At 41.5% G+C, this 23,628-nt stretch overlaps 1 protein-coding gene across 1 annotated transcript in view; it reads left to right on the top strand.

The window, feature by feature from the left end:
* Window positions 1-8,366: 8,366 nt before the first annotated feature.
* The window catches only part of WDR41 (WD repeat domain 41), a 38,263-nt gene continuing 23,001 nt past the window's right edge, over window positions 8,367-23,628 (top strand). Inside the window, exon 1 of the mRNA XM_010005551.1 lies at window positions 8,367-8,543. Within this exon, the coding sequence (XP_010003853.1) occupies window positions 8,367-8,543 (177 nt within the window). The remainder of the gene's footprint in view (window positions 8,544-23,628) is intronic.

Here is a 23,628-nt window from a genome sequence, read left to right on the forward strand (position 1 = left end):
TTTCTGCACAGAAATGCCCTTTGTTATGAACTTTTGGACCATTTCACAATTTCACACAGGGCACCTTTGAAATAATTCACTTTTCATACGCTACTTTGTGGCTTTCTCTAGTTACACTCCCCACCCCCCCTCCAAAATTCCGGGGAAATCCAGAACATTTTGCAATTAGCTAAGGATTATATTTCTTTATTTTTATTAATTTTATGTAAAGTGGGATTTATCAGTGGAGCATTCATTGACACTGACTTCAATTTATTCTGATGAAACTGACTGACATCTGTGTGTGCTGTTCATCAGTCATAATTTAAACCATTCTTAATTGCATTAAATGTAAATTAAGACATTCAATTTCAGCCATTATTTTTCATAAAACACTGTGAACTGAATTTTAGTGGGTCATGAGATCTTACATTCCAAATAAATAGGGTAAATTCAAAACTTACCATTGATGTTCATATTTCACCCTTTGTCGGCTGTATTTCTTTTGTAGCTTACTAGATTGGAACAATTAATTTTCTCTCTGAAGGGAACATGAATGGCTAAAGATGATGTAGCTGAGTTTTTTAACAAATGACTTTATCATTTCTAGAGCTTGCTTGTTACCACAATGTATTAAGAGAAAACGCAATTAACCTTTAATCTAAACCAAATGACAAATTAAAAAGGAAAATGCAAACCATGCCAGAATCAGCCTTCTGATTTTGTATTCACAAGGCTGCACTGCTGCATTTATTTTCTGAACCTCCTCGAGGAGGTTTTTGCTTTGCAAAACCTGCTTGGCAATGAGGATTTGGGTCAGGCAAGGTTAAAATAACGGGCGGACAAGCAAGCTGCCTTTGCTGTAAAGTGCTAGTCAGGGAGGGGTTGGTGGACTGTCCCAAAAAGGTCAGGTATCTCATTTTTGGACATCAAGACCAGAGCTCCAGCTTAGTCCTGTGGAGCTGGTCTGAAGTGACTAGCAAAGCAAACAGCAAACCTCAACAATGAGGACACAATTTTTAAAATTGGGTATGTTTTGCTCCACATCAAGCGACTAAACAAATGTTATGGCTTTAATGGAGGGAACACCCTTGTCAAGCTTCCTTTCTGGTGAGGCATGGCAGAACTCAGCTTGTCCCCAGCCTAACATAGTGACCTTGGCCATGCTGAGCTCATGGTGAGGAAAGCTGCAGCTGCACATAGAGCAGCCCTTGCTGGGAGGATCAGCCCCAGGGTGACAGACAGCTTGTGACCATGGGTCTTACCTTGAGAAGGTCCAGAAAGTGACACCTGGGCTACTGAGCTGATTTGCAGGATGGGGCTCATGGGAATGGGCTGCAAGTTTTTTCTCTCTGGTTCCTTGCTGCAGTTCCTTGCAGTTTGTCTCTCTGGTTCCTTGAATGGGCAGTTATCCAACTGTTTTGCACTTCATACTGCAGGACAAGCGGTCTGGGAGTGGGTGGCATGCTGTGAAAGTGAATGTCTACACTGGTTTAAACCACACAATACATCCATTTGGCACCAGCTTTCCTCCCAACCCACAACTAAGGTAGCCTTGTTACATGGCTAAAGTCCTGGAGTTTCCTAAACTGGGACTCTGGTCCCTGGATTCACCCTTACAAGTCACTGAGCAAAGTATATTCTTGTGGCTACAGCTCTTCAGGATGGGTTGCAAAAGTTGGCCAACAAGGTGAGGACCGCAGACCACCCCATGCACGTGTAGTCAAATTTTATAGAACTATTATATATGACATTTACATTCCCATGCCAGTTCAATGGATGCACTCTGGAGATGGGTACTGATGCAGTCAGCCTCCCAGTTTCTTGCTATTAATATATGTCTCTTACTCATTTTTAAAGATAGTGTAAATGAGAATACTGAATATAAATGGCTTTTGTAAGTCATTGAGGTCAGTGAAGCATGTCATTGTTTGCAACCTGAATTCCATGAAAGCACTGCCTTGGCTGAGAGGCACACTATATATTTTTCTCATAAATAAAACCTGCAAACAATACTCAGTATGTTTAATGATAATTATAAAATAATACAGTGTACAATGAGTTTCCAAAACCAGAACTAGGTGTGAGTGCTTAATAATATGACCTTACAGTGTCATCTTTAGTGTATGTGATGCCTATATGCCAGCAATGTATAAATTATTTCTCTGGCTGTACGTTAGCAAATATTTGATTATGATTTATTTTGGGGTTCTCTGAAAGATGAAGTAAGTTCTTTAATATTAGCATTACTAATGATTTTAATGAGGCATTAAAATGTTGCAGTATTGTAGGAACATTTTTCTTTTTAAATATTATTTCATTAATAGTTTACATGAATGTTAATGTTAAATTGATTATGGAACCTGAAAGAGTAATCCACAAAATGTCAAAGTGCCATTAGCACAGTAAAAGAGCCCTCCAAAGGCAGGGATCTGGTAAGAGCTAATGAGATATCTCTGTACCACATAACACTGAAGCAGCTTTTTCTAAAATTAAGACTGAAAATTAGGTTTTAATATCCTTCACTTTGGGACTCTCCAGCCATTTCAGCAACTGAGTGTTCAGCCTCACGCACACAAAAAGCCAGCTCAGACCCCAGGCCCAGAGACTCCCATAGAATTTGTCTTAACATATGTGAGCCTTGGTTAAAACCCAATTGCAATTTTTTATTTTGTATTTTTTTTAAAAAAAGGCCTTTCATAGGATGCTACAAGCCATCTACTGACACCTGCACAGAACGGATCAGCTGTAGGGATTTATGGTTCATGTGCAGTAGTTACTGAATGTACTGCTCTTCAGTGGAACAAGAAAGAGCCTGGTGAACACTTCCAGTAAATTTTGCAAAGCAGGTTTTTATTTATTGCTCTGTTTTCTCACCCCAGAGGGCCACTGTGTTCAGAGACACTTGTGGAAATTCGCTGCGTTAAAAAACCTAACTGACAACAGGGGATGGGGAGGGCTAGGGAAGGGTCTGACACGTATCTGTGAGGTTCTCCACTGATTCACAAATTCGGGAGATAGGAATATTTTGAGAGACTTGTCCCACAGCAGCTCTTGCTTAGGCAACCAGCATTTATGCAGCAGATAACCCAAGGTCTCACTGACCTTGGCAGCTTTACAGGGGAAAAGTTAACATAAAGACACAGTGTTCTTGCAAAGTTTGATCTATGTGTTAGGTAAATCCATGCTCTTACATGCTGCTTCTACATGTCTTAAATTTCCAATGGTAGTTTTATCGTGGCTGGGGTAAATAAAATGTATTCTCTAGATCTGATTTCTACTCACATTATAAGAAGAGATTAAGAGGTGAACTGGGTGATCTTATGGTTCCCCTTCAACTTTGTCTTATGCTGTGGCATATATAAAAGTATCCAGGGATGCTAATTTGTGTAAGAGCATTGTGTTCACACCAGAACAAAAGGTATCTTTTCTTCTGCCTGGATGCGTTCCTGTGTGATGTGCTCCAGGTGATCCTGCTCTGGCAGGGGGGTTGGACTAGATGATCTTCCAAGGTCCCTTCCAACACCTAAGATTCTGTGATGCTGTGATTCTAAGTATGATCATCAATAAGCATCCCTGCCTGCAGACTACCAACAACCCAACAGCTGTTATGACATTCCACATCAAGTCTCGACTACTGATGTCCAGGCCTTCTTACACTAGTTATTTCCAGCACCCTTGGCCCAGCACAGCATCATTTGCTTACCTGAACTGCATCCTGAAAGCATGAAGCCCTTGCATCATGGCTGCCAAAACTGTGGGGTATTGAGATTCTTGTGGTGTCCAAATTCAAGTAGAGAGGAAGAATTCAGACTTTCTGTGGTATGGGGCTGCCAGGCACTGGCTCCTGTACTGGTGGACCAGAGAGCCCAGCCGCAATCTGGATGTAGGCAAGGTACTAGACTGGTAGCTCTGGGCAGTGTGTGATTTGAACAGCTCCAGGTGTCCCTCTTTAAGGTCTTCCAAACAACCACAATGCTTGAATGAACCCCAGGCAGCAGCAGGTGCTGGAGGGAAATCCTGGTCCTCCACAGCCCAAATCCATACTGTGCCACCCTAATCCCTCCAAATCATCTTCCTCGAGGCTGAGGCTAAGGCTGAAGTAGACCAGAGAGGCTCAGCCCCAGGTGGGATTGATCTATCTCTCTCTCTCTTGTCCATGTAAGACTCTTGTTGTAATCTGGCAATGGTAATTAATTAGCCCAACAACACCCTTAGAAAAAACACTTCTCTGCCAGAGATGAGGAAACTGAGGATCTATAGCCTATAGCCTGATGCTGCTTGGCCTCTGTCTGTCAAAAGCAGTGAAAATATTTTCCTGGGCTAAATGAGAGGGCTATAATCTTTGCCCAAAAGGAAAAATTATTTCTATAGACAAAACTCAGAGTACTCATTATTACTGAAATGAATGGGCTTGGAGAAATTTCTCTAAAACCTTGTATCATAAAATTCTGTATGGGAATTTTCGGATTGTTACTCCCTCTACCTTCCCCATAAAACTTTCTTGGTTGATTTCATAATTCACATACTCAGAATATTTTAATTTTTTATTTTTTTTCTCAAGTACGAAAACTGGGTTGAAAAGAGGTTGAATAATTTCCTTCTACTGCAGCTTGTTTGTGTACTTTTGACTGGAAAATTGGCTTAATATAGCTTTACCCAGTACATTGACTGAAGTCACCAAAGCTGGTCCTTAGCATTGCTCCAGAGCCAAACCGCTGGGTTTCAATTACCTCTGACTTCTCTGTGTGGCAATGGGCAGCAAAATGCAGTTCTGTATAGTCTTGAGAACACGCTTAGCTGTCAGGGGGCAGAATGAAGAGGCAGTGGTCTCTTTCATTTCCTCTCCTACCTTAGAAATTAGTGGTGGCAAATTTAATCATTAAACTACCAACTTAAAAAAGCAGCTAAGTAGTTAATAAATAGGTCATTTTCCAATAACTAGGAGAGAGATGATCATCTGAGAAAGAGAGAGTTTTGTAAGCAGAATTTCTACTTCCTCACCAACACAGTGTAGAGCATCTTAATTTTGACTCACTTGGGAGTTCAACCAGCAGTTCATCAGCAGAAGCTGATGGTATGATCTGGTCCATTATACTTAGGAGGGCACATGTTTGTTAAACCATTTGTTCATGTGATCTGAATATTCCAGCTTGCATCTAATATATGGAAATCACAAATCAACTGAATATGATTTTCTAAGTGCAAGGAATATGTTTACTCTGTAAAGACCTGTTTCATTGAAAATGAGTGATAAGATTAATATGACATGAAGTTACTATGCATTACTCTCTATACTGTTAAAGCAAACCTGATGGCCTCTCCCTGCACTTACATGCAGAAGAAACTTCCACGGAGTTTAATGAGCTCTTCCCTAGGTAGGCACCATATGCTTGGCCCTTCATCTGTTCCTAACATTGGTGAATAAGCAGAGTTAACCTGGAATCCTGTGCCGTTTGTAATGCAGTATGCTGGTTTCCTGCTAAGGAGAGCTTGGAACAAATTCCTTTTCAGCTGAATGTGTCATTAAGGAACAAGATTAATTAATGACCTACTAATGCAGGCAGGCTCAAACTGACCTTTGGCACAAAACCTTTAGGTTTCAAAGGAAACACACAAATGCTTATGGTGCATGTGGTGTGTATATAGCTAGTTCCTGCCATCAGATGTGGATATATAGGCAACATCAAGTATTCTGTTTAACACCATGCACTTATATTCATTACCACTCAGAAAAATAAAAACTTCCCATTTTACAGTGACATTTATTTACTGCCAAGCATCAGCCCAGGCAGAAGAACTCCCAGTTCACTCCTGTATATAATCTCAGGGTCTGTCATTCACATGAGGAAAACTCAGCTTTCTGTTTAGCACAGTGTTGGTGAAAGATAGACATTTACAGGGCCCCTCTGCCCTTGAGCTGTTCCATTAGTGCATGGAAAGCACCTTGCAGCCTGTGACAAGCGCAGCAGATCGGCACTAAATCAAAAATCAGTGCCAGCCAGGGATCTAAGCCACCATGAAGGTCACAGCCATCAGCTGCATGCCATCTCAATCCAAACAAAACACTCTAGATACAGGGGGATTTTCGCTACTCACAATAGGAGACAAACATATCATGTTAGAGTAATCCTCCGATAGAAGAGAAATGGGTATCTGACCTTTTAAATACTTTTTAGTATTTAATAAAACTTTTAAGATGGAGAAAGGAGGTGTTGGTAATTTTTGGGTGCTTTTTATAGTGTAACTGAAATGTTGGCTTACTGCCACAACAACCCAAAATGTTTACAAAGAATTTCTCTCCCAGTGCTGGGAGAACTTGTGTTTTAAAAAAGCTCATAAATTAATTCTCTATATACAGGGTTGTTTTTTTCCCCCCTAAGAAAATGCTACCTGTTCAGAATATTTTTCTCTATTGATAGCTAAGAGATTTACTCAATCCTTAAGCAGTCAATTAATATGAAAGAGATTTAAGTAAGGGTATGCTGTGCACAGTATTGTTCCTAAAATTGCAACCCAAAAGGATGTCCAGAGTTGCACATTGTAAGAGCAGCATAAAGCTAAATAAGGGGAAAAGAGTGATGGGAGATCAAGAGGTTTAAGTAAGGTAGTCAAGATAGTCTTTTGCCTGAGTTGGAAGTAGATTAAGAGAGATCAAATAACAGGATCTGAGCTGAAAAGCCAAGTGCAGGAGGGGACCAGGTGTCCAGTGGTGATGCATATGAACCACCACACCAGTACGGATGTGTATGGCCTGCTTTTCTCACTGGGGTCTGGACAGGAGGTGCCAGTGTCATCCATAGATCTCCATCTTTCCTCCACAGAAAGTGGCATTGAAAACTGTTCGCTCTACAGGAGTCCTCAGGGCTACAGAAGGAAGAACAATGATGGAGGTGAAAAAAGAAAGCCTTCCTTCTCCTGTGGTTGATCTCTCTGCTCAGGCTTGGGGGCTGGAGCCTGGAGTCTCCTTTCCTCCCACTAGGGCTTGACCACTGGGGCAGTAGGTTGACCCACAGGGGACTTGAGCACACAGGTTTCTGTCTGGGATGCCCTAGCTTTCTGCAAGATTCCGCTGGATTCACAGAGAGCTTGGGGAAATTCTGGGGTTTGGGAGCTAAACACCAGCATCATTCGACTGATTCAACCCCTTCTCTTTGGACATATTTTGGAGCAAACTCCCTAAACCAAGTTTAGAGAAAAATGCCTTCCCTTGCCTAGGTCCCTTCCATCAGGGTTTGCTCAAGGGGAGCCCTTCCAATTCCCTCAGGATGAACTATGGGGTCTGATGGATAGTCTTTTTTTTTTTTTTCCCCAGGCTCTGCAGGGACTCATGTTCTGTATCTAAAAGGAATAAGTGCAAAGACGCCGCCTGCATGTCTGTATGTCTGGCACGCAGTGCGTGTGTGTGTGTCAGGATGGTTTCCATTTCTTTTCTATTCTAAATTGCAAAACTCATGCGCAACTTTCTGAGAGGAGAATGAGGACCCCATGAAAATAAAATTACCAGAAAAATGAAGGTAGAACTGCTTCCTTTTGGAGATATGCACCTCTCGATTTGGGAAGGGCCATTGCTGCTAGAAATGTAAAAAGTGTAAAACAAGAAGGAGGCTTCTGAATGGCTAGTATAGAAATAACACTTATGGAATCTATGTGAACAGATCTATTGAAGTGTCCAACCTTATTTTTAACTGTTGTATTTCAGCCTTTGACAGAGTAATTGGCTGCATTGTTAATTATACAGAATGTTAATTTAAATAAGATACAAACCAATTCACTAGATCAGCCTACAGGTTCATCGATGCCCAGCCGTGGATACATTTTCTTAAGAAAAGAGTGTAAGAAGGAAGCACATAGAGAAGTAATTCCTCTTGTACCATACTTCATGCTTGTGGGAATCAGCCTTAGCCAGAAGTTGAACCATCATATTTAAAAGCCACCAATGGACCTACCTTTCATGAGACTGCCTGTTCCTTTCCTGAAACTATTTATTTGTGCTTTTCTAAGAAAAGATTTAAGACCTGCCAATATATTTTTGGGAAAGAAATGCTTGTCCTAGAGGAGACTATTTGTAAACATTAATAGCATATTTACATCATAATCCTTCTCTAAATGCTTATTTTGCTATAAAAAAACCCCAAACATATGACATCCATGTACACGTGGCTGATCAATAGATCATTTTGTACAGGTTATGTGCAGCTTTTTGGGGTGTAAAAATTATACATATAATCTACATGCTTGCACAAGCACATAGGAAAGCTTCACAACCTGTAGTAGGGTGTTCCTTCTACCAGCTGCCAAGTAAAGGCAGTGTAGCTGCTGTGAGGCCATTGCGAATAGGGGGAAACCCGACAGATTTTTATCCCCAGCCCGAGAAATTCCCCGGGATGGCAGAAAAACCCGGGACTCTGCGGGAAGATGTGCCTTGTGGTCGGCTGCCACCTGGTGGCACCGGGAGACGAGCCCGGAGCGAGGGACGAGATTCCTACTCCTGGGGCAGGTTTTTCCACCTTTCGGCTGAGACCCGGGGTCAGGAGTTTGTCTTCGCTGTGCCAGAACTTTCAGTAAACCCATGCGAATCTCTGGATGGCATTTGATTTAAACTCTTCGTGATGGCAGCTTCGTAGACTCTCAAGCGAGGGGCGTGCTCGAAAAGGAGCCAGAGTGAAGTGTCCTTTCCTCTTTCCTCTTTTCTTGTTAGTTAATGAAGTTTTTGTATTCATCACTCATCAGAAGTCAGTCTGGGAGTGTGCTCTGTTAAGACACTCTGGCTATTCACTTAATGCATCCCATCTGTTTCTGAAATAAATTGCAATAATCCGTGTTTAATGTTAATCAATGTATTACTAAATATGCAAATTGTATTAAAAGACGTGGTTTGAAAAAGCTTTCATTTGTAAATATGGTAGCTTAAAACAGGAAGCATATCTAAAAGCCATTTAGATACAGTAGCCTAACTCTAACAGTGTGGCTGATTTATAAAGCGGTTTGCAAGTTGATCTTTCTCCCACAAGGGGATATGTAAAACTGTTGCATATCAGATTTTGTTAACATCTGATGGGTTACTGTTAACAGTGTAAAAGCCTAATATTCACAACCATGTCTCTTATTTAAATTAAAGCAATCTTATTCCAGCTTTCTAATTTTTGTGCTCATCCTAACATATGAATTTGCATGAAGAGTTTATGAATCACAGTGAAAGCAATTTGAACAAGCTTTTTAACCAGAGCTACATCTTAGTGCCTGATTTAAATAATTCATTGCCGAAGGGGCTCTTCTGGTCTCTCCTTTTTGGGGGGCCTGGTCTATCAAGCTGTCCCTGATGGTGTGGCCAGTCTTCCCACTCCAGCACATCCCTGCGCTGCAGGGTCCTACACATGGGCCTCGTGATGCTGCTCCCATCAAAAATGTGGCTCTGCACTCCAGCTCACAGTCAGCCCTACAGCACTGCTTGTGCTTCTCTTAGATATGAACTTGCACTTGTTGACTTTACATGGGGCAGTCCTGTACCTGGGAAGCTCTGGGTACTGCAGGCAAGGGCAGGGAGCAGAGGAAGCTGTTAGCCCCATTCTTCCCTGAAAATGGAAACTATCTTTCGGTAGTTTTTTAGTTTTGCAGCATTTGCTCAGTGTGTGTTTTGTTTAACAGCACTTCTTTTTTTCTTCCCCTGTGCCGTGTTACCAGAAAATCCTTGATGTTTCAGGTTGTAAGTCAACCTCTAAATGCAGTTGTTTGAAAGGCAGCCTACCTTTTACACTCGCAGATGGTCAAGACGTAACTGCATGTGAGGCAGTTTCCAGTTTGCTTTGCTTTTGTTCCTCTTCTTTTTGCAGCTTCCTAGAAATCAGCCTGTGAAATTTACTGCGATGTCCCAGAGAAGGAGAACCAGGAGACCAAGTTATCATAAATTCATTTGTGCTTGATGGGGATCTCTTGGATTCTCATTTATTCACTGTAATTTCCATACCTTTCAGAAATGTAGGCACTATTTTGAATGAATTTGGGACTAAGAAGGAGCAAATCTGGGGCAGTTTTTCTGGACTTCTTTCAAATGACTCTTTGATGATAGCTTATTAAATTCTTGAATCCTTTTTGAGAGTTCCCATGAGAATTTGAGCAGACATGACTTAGTAGATAGGTTTTGCTAACTTATTAGGTATCCTGAAACTCAGACCTTTTCTGAGTGACCTAAAAATGGGATCAAGGTTAACAAAAACCCTGTGAACCCAAATGTTGACTTCCACGTGGCTCTATTTGTAACACCACTGCTGCAGCTCAATAGCTCTGTAGCATCACATACCAGACAGAGAGGGAGATTGAGTGCTAGTGATCCACTGTCATGCATTTACATGCAAACATATGGAAATATTCCCCTTCCGGCCCTGTAAGCTTAATAAAAAGTATTTTGGGAAATGAAAAGTTGAGAACTGAAAAAACCCTCCTGTTTTCTCCTGGAGAATAAACTAGAGGGACACATGTACAAACAAGAGAATGCAAACCTGTTAAAGAAACTGCTGAATTACAGGGTTGAGGGCTATACTTGCCCACATGGCAAGGAGCTCTGAGAGAAGGTTAAATTGATGAACTAGGGATTTATCTGATTTTTCCTTGTGTGTGGCACTTAGAGAACTGGTAGCACAGGTCTTGGCACTTCTGAGAGTTGCCTGGCCAGGCTCACACAGCCCATCTTGGTGGGCAGAAGCCTTGTGTGACCTTCTCCCGGCTGGCACTTTTCACTGCCACAATGCTCTAAGTTGAGCACCCGCTTCTGGGTCCAAAGTAGCAGTATGGTTTATTTCTTTGCAAACCAGAGCTCTTCCTTCAGATCGTTGGGTTGGTCCTCAGCTCTCTGGAGATTTTGGTGCTGGCACTGTTCTTGATAACTGAAATGGCCCTCAAAGACTATTTTTTAATCTCATCTGATCAAAACAAAAAAGGTAAAGTAACAACCAGGTCTGGAATGAAGATCCCTATGCATAGATGATTTATTGACAGTACCTTTGAAAGTACTGTTTAATATGCAAGGTAAACAATTAAAAAACACAGCTTATGGTCCAAGGGCATTCACAAATTAGAAATGACCCCTTGCCTGCCTTGAGAGTGTTAATGATATAAAAGCTGAGAAGAGCTGAAGGCTCTTGGGAGAAGACAGTGGGTCAGAGGGGCTTTTGTGGAATGCATCAATCAGTTTGGATTTGACAGGTTCTTTGTCTAACTTGGGAGATGACAAGAGGATCTGAGCTGTCTGGCAAAGGTGGGGATGTCTGTCTGCACAAAGATGCCAGCTTTATGTATTTGTCATTTTGTATTCACTTAACTGCTGGTACCTCTTGTCTGTCTGAAACCAGAGAAAACACTCCCCATTGCCTGCAGCTATGGGGAGAGAGAAGCAGCAGGGTCAGAAGAAGGGTCTTAAATCACAAATCCAGTACCTCTGTTTTGCTTTGCAGCTGTTTTCATCACAAAGCTTGTCTCTAACCCAGAGCTTAGAAAGCAAAAAGGTCATCCAGTAAACTGGGTGTCTACATCTCATCCAAATACTGTCAGGGGGAGCAGAGCAGTGGTGGCAGCCTTGGTATCAACTGCAGCAATGCAGTGGTGAGGTTTCAAGGTTAAGCTGTGTGTCTCGCTGCTGCCAAGAACAACATGTAGGAGCCAGTCTTCTCTCCAATGCATAGTAACTCTTGACCTCCAAACCACACTGCTTCTCAGAGAAGGCTATCCTGTCCTTTTCTATTTCAGTGGGGCTGGAGCTTCACATAAAATCTGAGAATCACAGAATCATTAAAGTTGGAAGGGAGCTTAAAGATCATGAAGTTCCAACCCCCCTGCCATGAGCAGAGGACCCTACCACTAGATCAGGTTGCACAAAACCTTGTCCAACCTGGCCTTAAAAACCTCCAGGGATGGGGCATCAACAACCTCCCTGGGAAACCCATTCCAGCTCCTCACCACCCTTATAGTGAAGAATTTCTTCCTCATATCTAACCTAAATCTCCCCTGTCTCAGTTTAAAACCATTACCCCTTGTCTTGTCACTGTCTTCTCTGATGAAAAGCCCTTCCACAGCTTTCCTGTAGCCCCTTCTGGTATTGGAAGGTGCTATAAGGTCTCCTCGGAGCCTTCTCTTCTTCAGGCTGAACAGCCCCAACTCTCTCAGCCTGTCTTCGCAGCAGAGGCGCTCCAGGCCTTGGATCATCTTGGTGGCCTTTTGCTGGACCCTCTCCAACAGGTCTATATCTTTCTTGTGCTGAGGGCCCTAGAACTGCACACAGTACTCCAGGTGAACTCTCACCAGAGTAGAGCAGAGGGGCAGAATCCCCTCCCTGGCTCTGCTGGCCACACTTCTTTTGATGCAGCCCAGCATGTGTTTGGTTCTCTGGGCTCCAGCACACACTGGTGGCTCATGTCGAGCTTCTCATCTACTACCATCCCTTTGATAGAGTCAAGGAAAATGGTGAATGCATCCCTGGGGACAGACCTTTGCCTTCTCGTGCAAGGTATAAGAATTCCCAAAATATGTTCATTTAGGATGGAAGATACTGAGCTTTGTTTTGGAAAAGTCCACTACTTTTTAGAGCCTTGGTAGTTCTCAATGGGAAATGTGTCTATCTGCTGAACAAACCTCTAGCAGACAAGGGCAAGAAATTGACCAAAGATTTCCCTTTTTAAGCTCTTAACCGAGTGAGTTCTTGCCACTTCTCTCTTGCCCCCTTTCCCTAGCTCATGTGCAGGAGGTTCACCTTCAGCCTGCCAGGGTGTTGGATCTGGTAAAAACTGCTGGGCCACAGCACTATGTCATTTGGATCTGCTGCCCAAGAACACTATTCCTTCTTACTCAATTTTGAAGGGCCTTGGGGAGGGGAGGATCTACTGGCTTGGAATTTCCCCATTCCCTGCCAACAAGTGGAGGGACCTGTGGCTAGACCCAGGGTAGGAACATTAGACACCTAATTCATTCAGTCAGGCTGCCTATCTTGTGGCCCTTTGTGAAGAAGCAGTTTCTGTCTGTGAACAGTAATAACTGGGCTTTTTTTGTCTCTTTGGCTGCATGATGTCTGCCAAAATTCTAAAACCATCTGACTCAGAATAGAAGCATCCACAAATGTTGCTTGATGGTTTTAATGTGAGTACCATCATCTGAACTGGGTTACACTGTACCGTGGCTGAGTTCCCACGGCTGGAAGGAGAGACATATTATCTCCTGGTGAATTAATGATATGTGAGGCTCTACCAAAGCAGCTGATCACTGTTTGTTTGTTTGGTTTTGTTTGTTTGATTTTTTTGAAACTTGTGTTCAGCTGAGATACAAGCTTTAATCTTTATAATCTGGGCTCAGCAGTCCTCAGAGCCTACATTTTGGTCCTCTCAGAAACTGAAGTCAGTTTTTACTTATGTGGATTCCCCCAAGTACAATCCTCTCACAAAATTTCACCTGGTGTCTGATATTTAATTGAAGATGCGTAGCGAGACAAAGTTAGGCTATACCATAGGGCTTGTGCTCCTGGAAATCTGTGGACAAAAGAGGACATATAAACAGATGTGCCAGCTCCCAGAATTATTATAGGAAAAAGGTGAGAAAGAAGAGCTTTCTGCTGAGGTGAAGAGCAAGAATATATATGGGGAAAAAATAGAAGTACAGGAAAGTACATGGAAGTACAGCAAAGTACTTAGTTGTGTTCTTTGCTGACTGGACTATGAATGAATGAAGTATCTATTGGAATCTAAGAGAAAAAGACAGACCATGATCCTGGTGGCTAGATTTTATAGTCAAACAAATTTCAAGATGCTTTCAAGCTTTTGTAAATAATGAGGTGAATCAAGCCCTGGAGTAGCTTGACTACATATGTGCCAGATTCTGTCACACAAAATACCTACATGGAGAGCAGCTGCTTTTATGAACACCCACTACAATTTACATGGAAGCTTTCTATGGAAATGGTTGGGTAAAGTTTTCTGACCTATGTTGCATGGAAGATGAGAGTTACTGAACACAGTAGCTCCTTCTAGCTTAAAACTTAATTCTGAAAAGCTGGACATCTGTAGGAAGAATTTCTGGGAGAAAAGAAGAGGAAACATTTTAAAAGGACTGAAACCCTATTAAGATATTCTTCAAGCAAGGACACTGTGCAGACCAGTGCACTCCTCAAGAAAGTACTATTGAAAAAAGCGGTAACTTGGCCCTGTGTTGGTATTAACACAGCCTGTCCTATTCTAAGAGTAAAGCAAGAGAGAAGTATGATTCCAAGGACCTCTCTTTGAGCAGAGGAACTGATTCTCCTGAAATTTGTGTTGTTTTTACACTCTCTTTATTCTTTTGACCAAAGCTCTCAGTCCATCAGTCACTCATCTTAACTGCTTTTGTGCCCTTTTTTTTTGCTGTTCTTGTAATGAAGAGAACAGTGTAAGAGAGCAAGGTCTTGATAATTATTTGTGCACTGAGCAGAAGGTTGCAGCTCTCACCTTAGCTTTCTTGCAGCCCAGATGCAGCATCTGCCTGTATTTGCTCTGGAAAACAACCATGGCAAATTTCATGCTGGAGGAGATGAGGAAAGCCAGCACAGCAACAGGACAAATGACACAGCTGGTTAGCTGGCACTTGAACACCCTGTGCTGCACCATCCAGAGTCTTCTGCCACAAAATTAGCCTTGAGAGCATCACTGTCATGCTTCCAGCTCTACATTGTACAAGGATTTATGAGATCAAGGCCCAAGAAAATGGGACCCTCTCCTGACCTAACCTTACTCATAACTTTAAGGGGGAATTAGTATAAAAAAATCAGAAAAGGATATGGCCTAATACTGCTGTCTTTTTGTGGCATTTCAGTAGCTTCATATGAAGAAGGGAGTCAGAATGAGAAACCCATTTTATTTAATGACATAGCATGAATTAATATAGTAATATTTTTTAACCATGGTACAAGAAAAAAAGAACTGTTCCCTAGCTAATCTTCTAAATCATTATGGCTCATCAATTATAATTTTTGTTTGAACTTATTCTGTTAAGTTGAATGACTTTTTGTTTCAAACTGTGCAGACTGAAATGTGAAAGAAGAAAACCTCAGTATATGGTGCTCTTGTAACCTAAACTACAGTCTATTTCTTAACTGGAGTGCTGGACTTTGCAGTCAGATTGAGGTATCCCCTTTAACGAATGAACCTTTACTCCTTCAGGTATTTAGCTGCCTGCTTCCCAATAATTTGACTGCAATGAATGAACTAAATAATTAAATATTTTCAAGAATTTGGCTTTAATCTGTTTTTCTGAGTGGGAAGATTCCTCTTGAACAATGTAAAGGATATGCCAGATGAAAACCAGTTATCAGCATGTGGTCCACTTAGCATTTGGGCTACTTACTTAAACACAAACTTACCTGTGAGTCTTTTGGCAAGTAAATTCAAACCATGCACACTAGAAATGTGATGGAAATCATAGAATCATAGAATGCCAGGTTGGAAAGGACCTCAAGGATCATCTGGTCCAACCTTTCTAGGTACTACTATAGCTTATATGAGGTGGCTCAGCACTTGTCAAGCTGAGACTTAAAAGTGTCCAATGTGGGGAAACCTACCACTTCCCTTGAGAGACTATTCCAATGTTTGTCCTCATGGTGAAAAATTTACCTCTTGTGTCCAATTGGAATCTCCCCAGGAGCAACTTGTGCCCATTACCCCGTGTCTTTTCTATGTGACTCCTTGTAAATAGGATCAAATAGGAAAAAGGAAAACTGTAAATAGTAATTGTAAATTGTAAAGAGGAAATACTTTGCCAGATTGGACTTTGGCAAATAAACGTTGGAATTTCCTCATCACTCCCTCCCTCAGTTCTGCAAGTAGAGCAAGGTATAGGCATCTTTTAATCCCATCTAATTGTATAGTGGAGGTGAGTACCTATTGGTCTCATGCCAGCCTCCTGTGCATCAGTACAGGACCACAAGAAGGGATTTCACAGAGCAACACCACCACCTCTGTCCCTATAGGCTTTTTCCAAGGCTGTTCATGTGTCATAGCACAGCCACTTCAGGCTTTTCCCACCAAACCCTCACCTTTGATCAAAAAAATAATTCTCATTTCCCAGCCATCTCCTAGTAAATATCTCCATGGTACACTATGGAGAGCAGTTCTCCCCTTTCCACTTGTGTTTGGTTGAGCTGAATTTCTGGCGTCAACCTGGTGTGATTGGTCTCAGGGATTACAGTGACTACTCCTTGCTCGTGTATGGGAGTGAATTAATCCTTTCTTACTGCAGGACCAGTGCTGTACATAACACAGTCAGTGAGGTCTTGCTAACATCTTACTGGTCTATATAAATCCATATCTGTACTAAAAGTATCTCTGCATTGTGCTTGCATAGATTAGCTGCACAGTAGCATCACATTGCCAATGTGTTCTTATGGCCAGGAACTGAGTGTGACGTAAGAAAATTAAACAATTAGCAGTAGAGGACATCCAATAACTTATTTGGCGAGGCCCCAGAGGACATCAAGAAGTGACCTGTCGTCTCATTGTGGTGACTTAATGTGCTGTAGGTATTGAAGTCTCCTGCTGTATTCACTATGGCTAAGGCAGTGAGGCTTTTTCCATTTGGACATCTTTGCTACACACACAAAACTTTCCTATGATGAGCTGTCAGGCAGTATTTTTCCTCTCAAGACAGTTTTTTTAAGGGCAAAAGAATATCTCAACTAATTCTGAATTAGGAGAGAAAGGAATACCCTGTGACCGTTTTTGTGCTCACTCAGAAGGGGATAAGCTATTAGAATTATAGGTATATGCTTAACACATAACAATACCTATACCTAAATGTCACTAGCAAACACAGGATTAAAAAACATGATTGACACATAGGAAGATAACTAAACAGAAATACATCACATTCACAGTACAAGTCAGTTTAAAAAAGGGTTGTTCATAAGTCTTTGTGCACAAATATACACGGCTTTGTTTCCAAATCTGTTTAAATTCAAAGGAGTTGTTCATCTGTCCAGTCCAAAGCCCAGTGATCCCACCTGCAAGTGTCTCTAGTATGAACTGCAGCTTAGTCCCTAAAAATGTAGTGAAATAGCTTTTCAGATGAGAGTTTTTTTCTGTTGAGAGTTTTAGGGCTGAAACACAACAGGACAGATGAAAATTTGAACTTTAAACTTTTCCTCTGTGTCTCCTGGCTATCTACAGTCTAACACTGCTATAGCAATCTGGGTTTTGTTTAAATAAGTGTGGTTGATGATACTCTGACTTACTGTCTCCACCTGAAGTACACTCTGAAATATATCCAGGGCAGTAAGTAAATACACTTTTTTTGTATGGCCTGTTAGGTACCCATGTATTTTAAACAGTAATTTAAATTAGCTCTGTTTGCTTTATCAAATATGATTACTGTGTATTCATGGTGTTGTATCCCACTGGAATCCTAAAGAGGGACAAAGATCCCATTTGTCTAAGTGCTGCAAAAATACAAATTAAAACAGTCCACCTTTCAAAGAGGTTATAATCCAAACATAAGTGAGGAAATTGCAAAGGGATGCAGATGGTGAGGCCCATGGCACATGTGATTAGGTTACAGTTTTGGACAGTGACATAAGAACAATTTGCAGCACATCAGCTCAGTGGTTTTTAAGGAAGTTGTGGGTTCTGTTGCAAAGGAATGTTGGAAGAAGAGATTCAAGGGGGGCAATGAGGTTTGGGGTTTTTATGGGCACTCCTCTCACACTTTCAGTACAGTGTGGGAAAAAGCACATAGGTATTCAACAGCAGAGTGACAACGGCGTGAGATGGCTGAACAGAAAAAAGCACTATATGACCAACACTAGACCCCAGCTTTTCAACCGTGAAGCTAATGGAGAGAGAAATGTTTCAGCAGGGTACATCTTGGACGAGGAGCTACCTGGGGTAACCTGAGCCAACCTCTGTGGAGCCATCCTTTCTCTGATGACTGGGGGAGCTGAAGACAGATGATGAGCACCCTCAGCACCTAAACTGAGTGCCTAAGTTAGGAGGTGCAAGCTGTGCTCTCTGCAAAGGGCTGCCTGTTTTTACTTCTGGAAGGGAATGGAAATCCAACCAGAATGCTTTTAGTTTCATTTAGTTATAATATCAAATTCTGCCTGGATTTCACTGTGATCCAGCATCAGTTAATACCCATGTGTTGTAAAGTATTAGAGACATAATTGCATTCACAATTTTCTTAAAAAATTTTGAAATTTAATTAATTTTACTGTAATTGTGATATTTAAAATTTCAGTGTTATATTTTATTGAATAGCTGTTGCAGGGTATCATCGGATTATGGACTTTAATATCTGTAATATAGAATAATTTCCCTAATTCCATTAAATGTTTATCAGATTTCAAGCTGGGTTTGGGGCTACTGCACTTGAATTACCAAAAAGTGTACAAACTGGGAACATAAATAAAAATAACTAATTAATTGGAACATGGCTTTAATTTCTTTGTTCAAATCTACCATGAGGGTGAGGAAAATTTATTTTTAAACAAAAGAATCAGATCTATTCCTTATGAAAACAAATTATTTACAAAACCAAGATTAGAATGCCACCTGGGGGCTTAGATTGCTATCACACTTAAGATCAGAGCAGCTTGCATTTTGTGCTATCAGATTAAAAAAAATAAAATTGTTTGCTTCATTTCCTTCACAAAGTATAGTTAGACTTTTAGGAACTCATGAAAGTATTATTCCATTTTATGGTACCTTCTTCCTCAGTCCTTTATCAGTTATAAAATAGAAGAAATGAGCACTGAAGAAGCAAACCAATTTTCTTTGCAAAAGAGAACACAGCAACATGGCCGAATGTAGGATACTCTGTTTCTATTCATAAATAAATGTAAACCAAATACAAGATACACAAAAAAAGAGCATATTTATTCACAGCATGTAGTAGAAAATACTGCATTACATCAGTAATACGACAGCGAAGGCTGCAGGCTTAATGGAGGCAGAAGAGCACAAAAACCTATGTAATGCAGCAGATAGAAATATTAAAAATGGAAATATACAGACCACTTTCTAATCTATTAAATCAGCATAAAAGTAATTACTTGACTTTATAGCAAGACATTGTGAACCCAGTGTGGCAATAGTGAGAACTGGCCCAAAACTTTGCCAGAAATTATGACTAAATATAAATTCTTTCTGCTAGAAACATGTGCGTAACCTTTTCCCACTATCAGCTTTCATCTGTACTTTTGATGAGTTTTTATTATTCAGACCAGATAGAAGGACTTAAGACACATTTTGCATACTTAGATGTTAAATCTAAAGCCAAGGGCAGAGGGGTGGTCTCACTTCTTTGAGAATTATAACAAGTTAACACCTAGTTTTCTCTCAGTCAGGAGCAGTGCAATACTCTTCTCTATTCCTCCCAGGAATTACCCATGAAGGGGCAGATGGGAGCACTGCACTCTCAGATGCCATCTCACCTTTTATGATGAGCTGCATCACAGCCACAACACCCTGAAGCACTCAGTTATCTGCTGCTGGATCCTTCCATCAAGTGAGCTGCTCCAGGGCCAAAGACCTGCAGACTTGGCTGTCCGGCTCCACATGTGGCAAGATGGATCATGAAGGATGTCTATTTCTAGGGGCATAGTTATGATGTATTTTCCTGCATCATGGATCAACTGATCAACAAAGAAAGAAGGAAGCAGACCAAGGTGATCTGTATGACTGGGCAGCACATGAGTTTCTAACTTGACTTCGAGGGTAGCCAACACTATTGACTGGTAGGGATGACAAAGTTTTTTCTCGCAGCCTCAAAAAACTCGTAAAATGAAAATTTTTAAATTTACATTTATGAATGTGAATCCATGCACTTCTTTGGCCCATGGGCAACTTCAGCTCTCTTGATGGAAGCAGCTGTTCCCTTCTTCAGGAGAGAAACATTTCTCCTCTCAGAGAAAACATTCTGACTGGCACTGCAGCAACCCTCTCAGGACACCTAGGGTCAAGTTAATTACCTCTTATGGTTGAACTTTCATTCTCTTAGCAAGTTGTTAAAGGAGTTTACATCCAGGCTCACCTATATCAAGCCGGAGTCAGGCCAGAAGGGGGAACTCAATGCTCTCTGTTGGCATTGCTAAATGATCTCCTGTCCTCTTCCTAAACCTCTATATTCTGATGGTTAGACGGGTGGAGACCTGACAAAATGTATCAGATTCTTGAAGGAATGCCCAGAGGTTGACCTGATCTACCACAGTTATCTGGAGTATCTACTTTTAATTTAGCCCTTTGCATCACCTTCAGTCACTAAGCAGCCTGGTTAGACAGCATGGCCTCAAGCACCAGAACAATGCAAGTGACTGAGCTGTGTTATCCCCCATCACCCAGGGCCATGTCTTGCCTCTAAGAGGTCCTATGTATTGAAGGGGTAACTTCTCTGCAGGAATAATGGGTGCCTGAGCATTTGTATCACTCACCTGTGCTGGGGAATGCAACATCATGACCTGTTAGCCATTTTCTAAGAGAATGGATTTAACAGCCACTGAATATAAGGAACAGCAGAATGAATTTTTAAGACATGTATGCTGGTTGTAGAGGAGTATAACATAGCCTGTCCATTGAAATATCATCTGCTGGCTGGAGTACTCTGCTTCTATCTCTGTTTCTTTGATGTGTGAAATATTTCGGACTGTATTTGATCCTGGCACAGTGTGAAATCCTTGCAGACACTTTTCAACTGATATATTTATTAGACATAAGGGAAAATACTGTCTGGATTAGGCATGGATTTTGAAACTGAAACACAACTAACAGTATGTCAAAGGTATATAGCCTGATTCAGAGAAGTCATCTTTAAGATAATATTTTTAGTACCTTCCTAGGAAAAATCTCTCTAAGTAATTCTTAAAATAAGACCGATCTTTCTTACTTATAGCTACTCTCTTTGATTAATATAATCTACAGAAAAAAATTTAATTGTGTGACTTGAGGAAGCTGTAATAGGTGTCAGCAATTTGTAAACAAAGAAGAAGTGTCAGTGCATTAATCAGCTTTTATTTTTTCTATGCAAAATCAAGTTCTCGTGTGCATACATGTTATCTACACAGATCTATACTTGTGTTTTTTGTATGTGTGTGTTTACATACATATATGTATGTTCATACAGCAAAAAAAATTTGTTTATTTTAAACTTTTTTAATGCCTACAGTAAACTAAGGCATTATCTGTTTATTAGTAGGACTGCAGATGACTGTGTGAAAATCTTCTTATTGTTAATGGCTATTTCAGGGATAACATGATGGAAAAACAAAAATGTTGTATGAGTTTCAATAAGGCCAAATGTTGGGTCCTGTATTTTGGCCACAACAATGCCCAGCAGCACTACAGGCTTGGGGAGGAGTGGCTGGGGAGCTGCCCAACAGAGAGGGACCTGGAGATGCTGAGTGACAGCTGAACATGAGCCAGCAGTGTGCCCAGGTGCCAAGAAGGCCAACAGCATCCTGGCCTGCATCAGGAATAGTGTGACCAGCAGGACCAGGGAGGGGATCCTGCCCCTCTACTCGGCCTTGGTGAGGCTGCACCTTGAGCACTGTGAGATTTGGGCACCACAGTGTAGGAAGGGCATTGAGGTGCTGGAGAGGGTGGAGAGAAGGGCAAGAACTAAGCTGATTAGGGGTCTGGAGAAGAGGTCTTACGAGAGAGGCTGAGGGAGCTGAGGCTGTTCAACCTGGAGAAGAAGAGGCTGAGGGGAGACCTCATTGCTCTCTACAACTACCTGAGAGAAGGCTGTGGTGAGGTGGGTGTTGGTCTCTTCTCACTAGTGACTAGTGACAAGAGGAAATGGGATCAAGTTGTGCCAGGAGAGGTTCAGATTGGATATTAAGAAAAATTTCTTCATAGAAAGAGTGGTGAGGCATTGGAACAGGCTTCCCAGGGAGGTGGTGGAGGGACCATCCCTGGAGGTGTTAAAAAAAACCAGGTAGACCTGGTGTTTTGGGAGATGGTTTAATGATTAGGGGTTGTAGGGTCGTTGGTTGGACTTGATGATCGGGAAGGTCTTTTCCAACCTTGATGATTCTGCAATTCTATGTTTGACTGTGACAAAAAAGTGACAGAGTTTGGGAGAGAGTTAAAATTGCTAAGCATCCATACCCTGCAGTACTGCTGCAATACATAGTAATTCATCTATGCAAAGCTCAGAGGAACATTCATGTACTCACTCTAAAGAGATGACTGTAAAATGATTGTTTCTGAAGACTTGGGTTTTTTTGATGTTTGTGTTGATGTATGTGGTTGATCTAATACAAGAAGCCAGGCAAGAGCTGTATAATTGAAGTGACATATTAGAAATGTTATTTAAGAGAGCACAGAGAAGAGCAATAAAACAGTGATACTTTCTGTGTTTATTTGTTACAGTAGAAGCCTGGGTCTCATCAGGGCTAGTTAAAAGGGTAGCTACCACGCTAGAAGCTAGAAAGAAAAGTATTCCTCCATCAAGTTACAAAGGGACAAGAAATGCCATGTTTGTGGAAGAGAGTCTCCTTTCCAAGTGTAACCCTAACACGTGCTGCAAATTTCCTGCTGGTCAGTTATCCATAAACAGACCAATGTTCATCATATTGGTTAAGAGCCTTAATGCAACCCTTCATCAATGGCCAATAATTGACAACAACATGCCTCTACATTGCAGAACTCACTGCATCTTGATGAGGGTGGTGAGGAACTGGAATAGGTTTCCCAGGGAGAATGCTGATGTCCCATCCCTGGAGGTTTTTAAGGCCAGGTTGGACAACGTTTTGTGCAACCTGGTCTAGTGGTAGGGTTCTCTGCTCGTGGCAGGAGGGTTGGAACTTGATGATCTTTAAGCTCCCTTTCAACCTTAACCACTCTATGATTCTATGATTCTATGGCATAAAAGGAGAAATAAAGTCATGGAGTGTATTATTCTCACTGCATTAAAGAAGATCCTTACTCAAGTTGCTAAGTTGAGTAAGCAACATTCCCAGTCCCTGCATCTCGTCCATTCTGTTTTTAATTTTTGAAAGGGATTTCACTATGGATGCTGTACTTGGGTATTACAGGTCATACAACTGTAAGCAGTGCTATGGTGTGCAGTGCTTCCTTCCAATACATGAGATGCAATGAAAGTAGTCAATACTTGCCAGTTTGGAGAAGATACCGTATTGATTAGGGACACTACTAAAGAGCAGACTGGTGATGAAAAAATATTGCCATGGAAACCCTGGCAGATGTAGCTGCAGGCACAAAGTAATTCCACTGTCTGTGCCCTTAGCCTGCAGGAACAGCTTATCTGTGCTGGGAATCTAGCACAAGTGAAAGACAGCAGGAGTAGGCTTAAGTAGGAGTAAACATCTCCTACTTTAAAACTGGTTTGTGGTTTTAATCAACTTCAGTTTGCTGAGAAGCTGCAAAAAGATTAAAAAGAAGTTTCCTTTTTGCTCGTGACTGCCCAAGAATGTGGTTTGTGTGGCCTTCTGAGTTGGGTTTCGTCATTTGATCCATGTGCACCTAAAATTCAAAAAGGCTGCCAAGGTGATGGTGTCAAGCACAGTGGAGGAGCTGGGCTGAGAACTATGCAAGACTGTTGTTTAGCCTGGTGCAACCTCTGCCTTTTGAGGGCTGTGCATTTGGATGGCATTTGTTACTCTTGTGACAAGGGCATCACAGGAGGTTC

The sequence above is a fragment of the Chaetura pelagica genome, unplaced genomic scaffold (assembly GCF_000747805.2).
Source record: "Chaetura pelagica isolate M959 unplaced genomic scaffold, ChaPel_1.0 scaffold169, whole genome shotgun sequence".
Lineage (NCBI taxonomy): Eukaryota > Metazoa > Chordata > Aves > Apodiformes > Apodidae > Chaetura > Chaetura pelagica.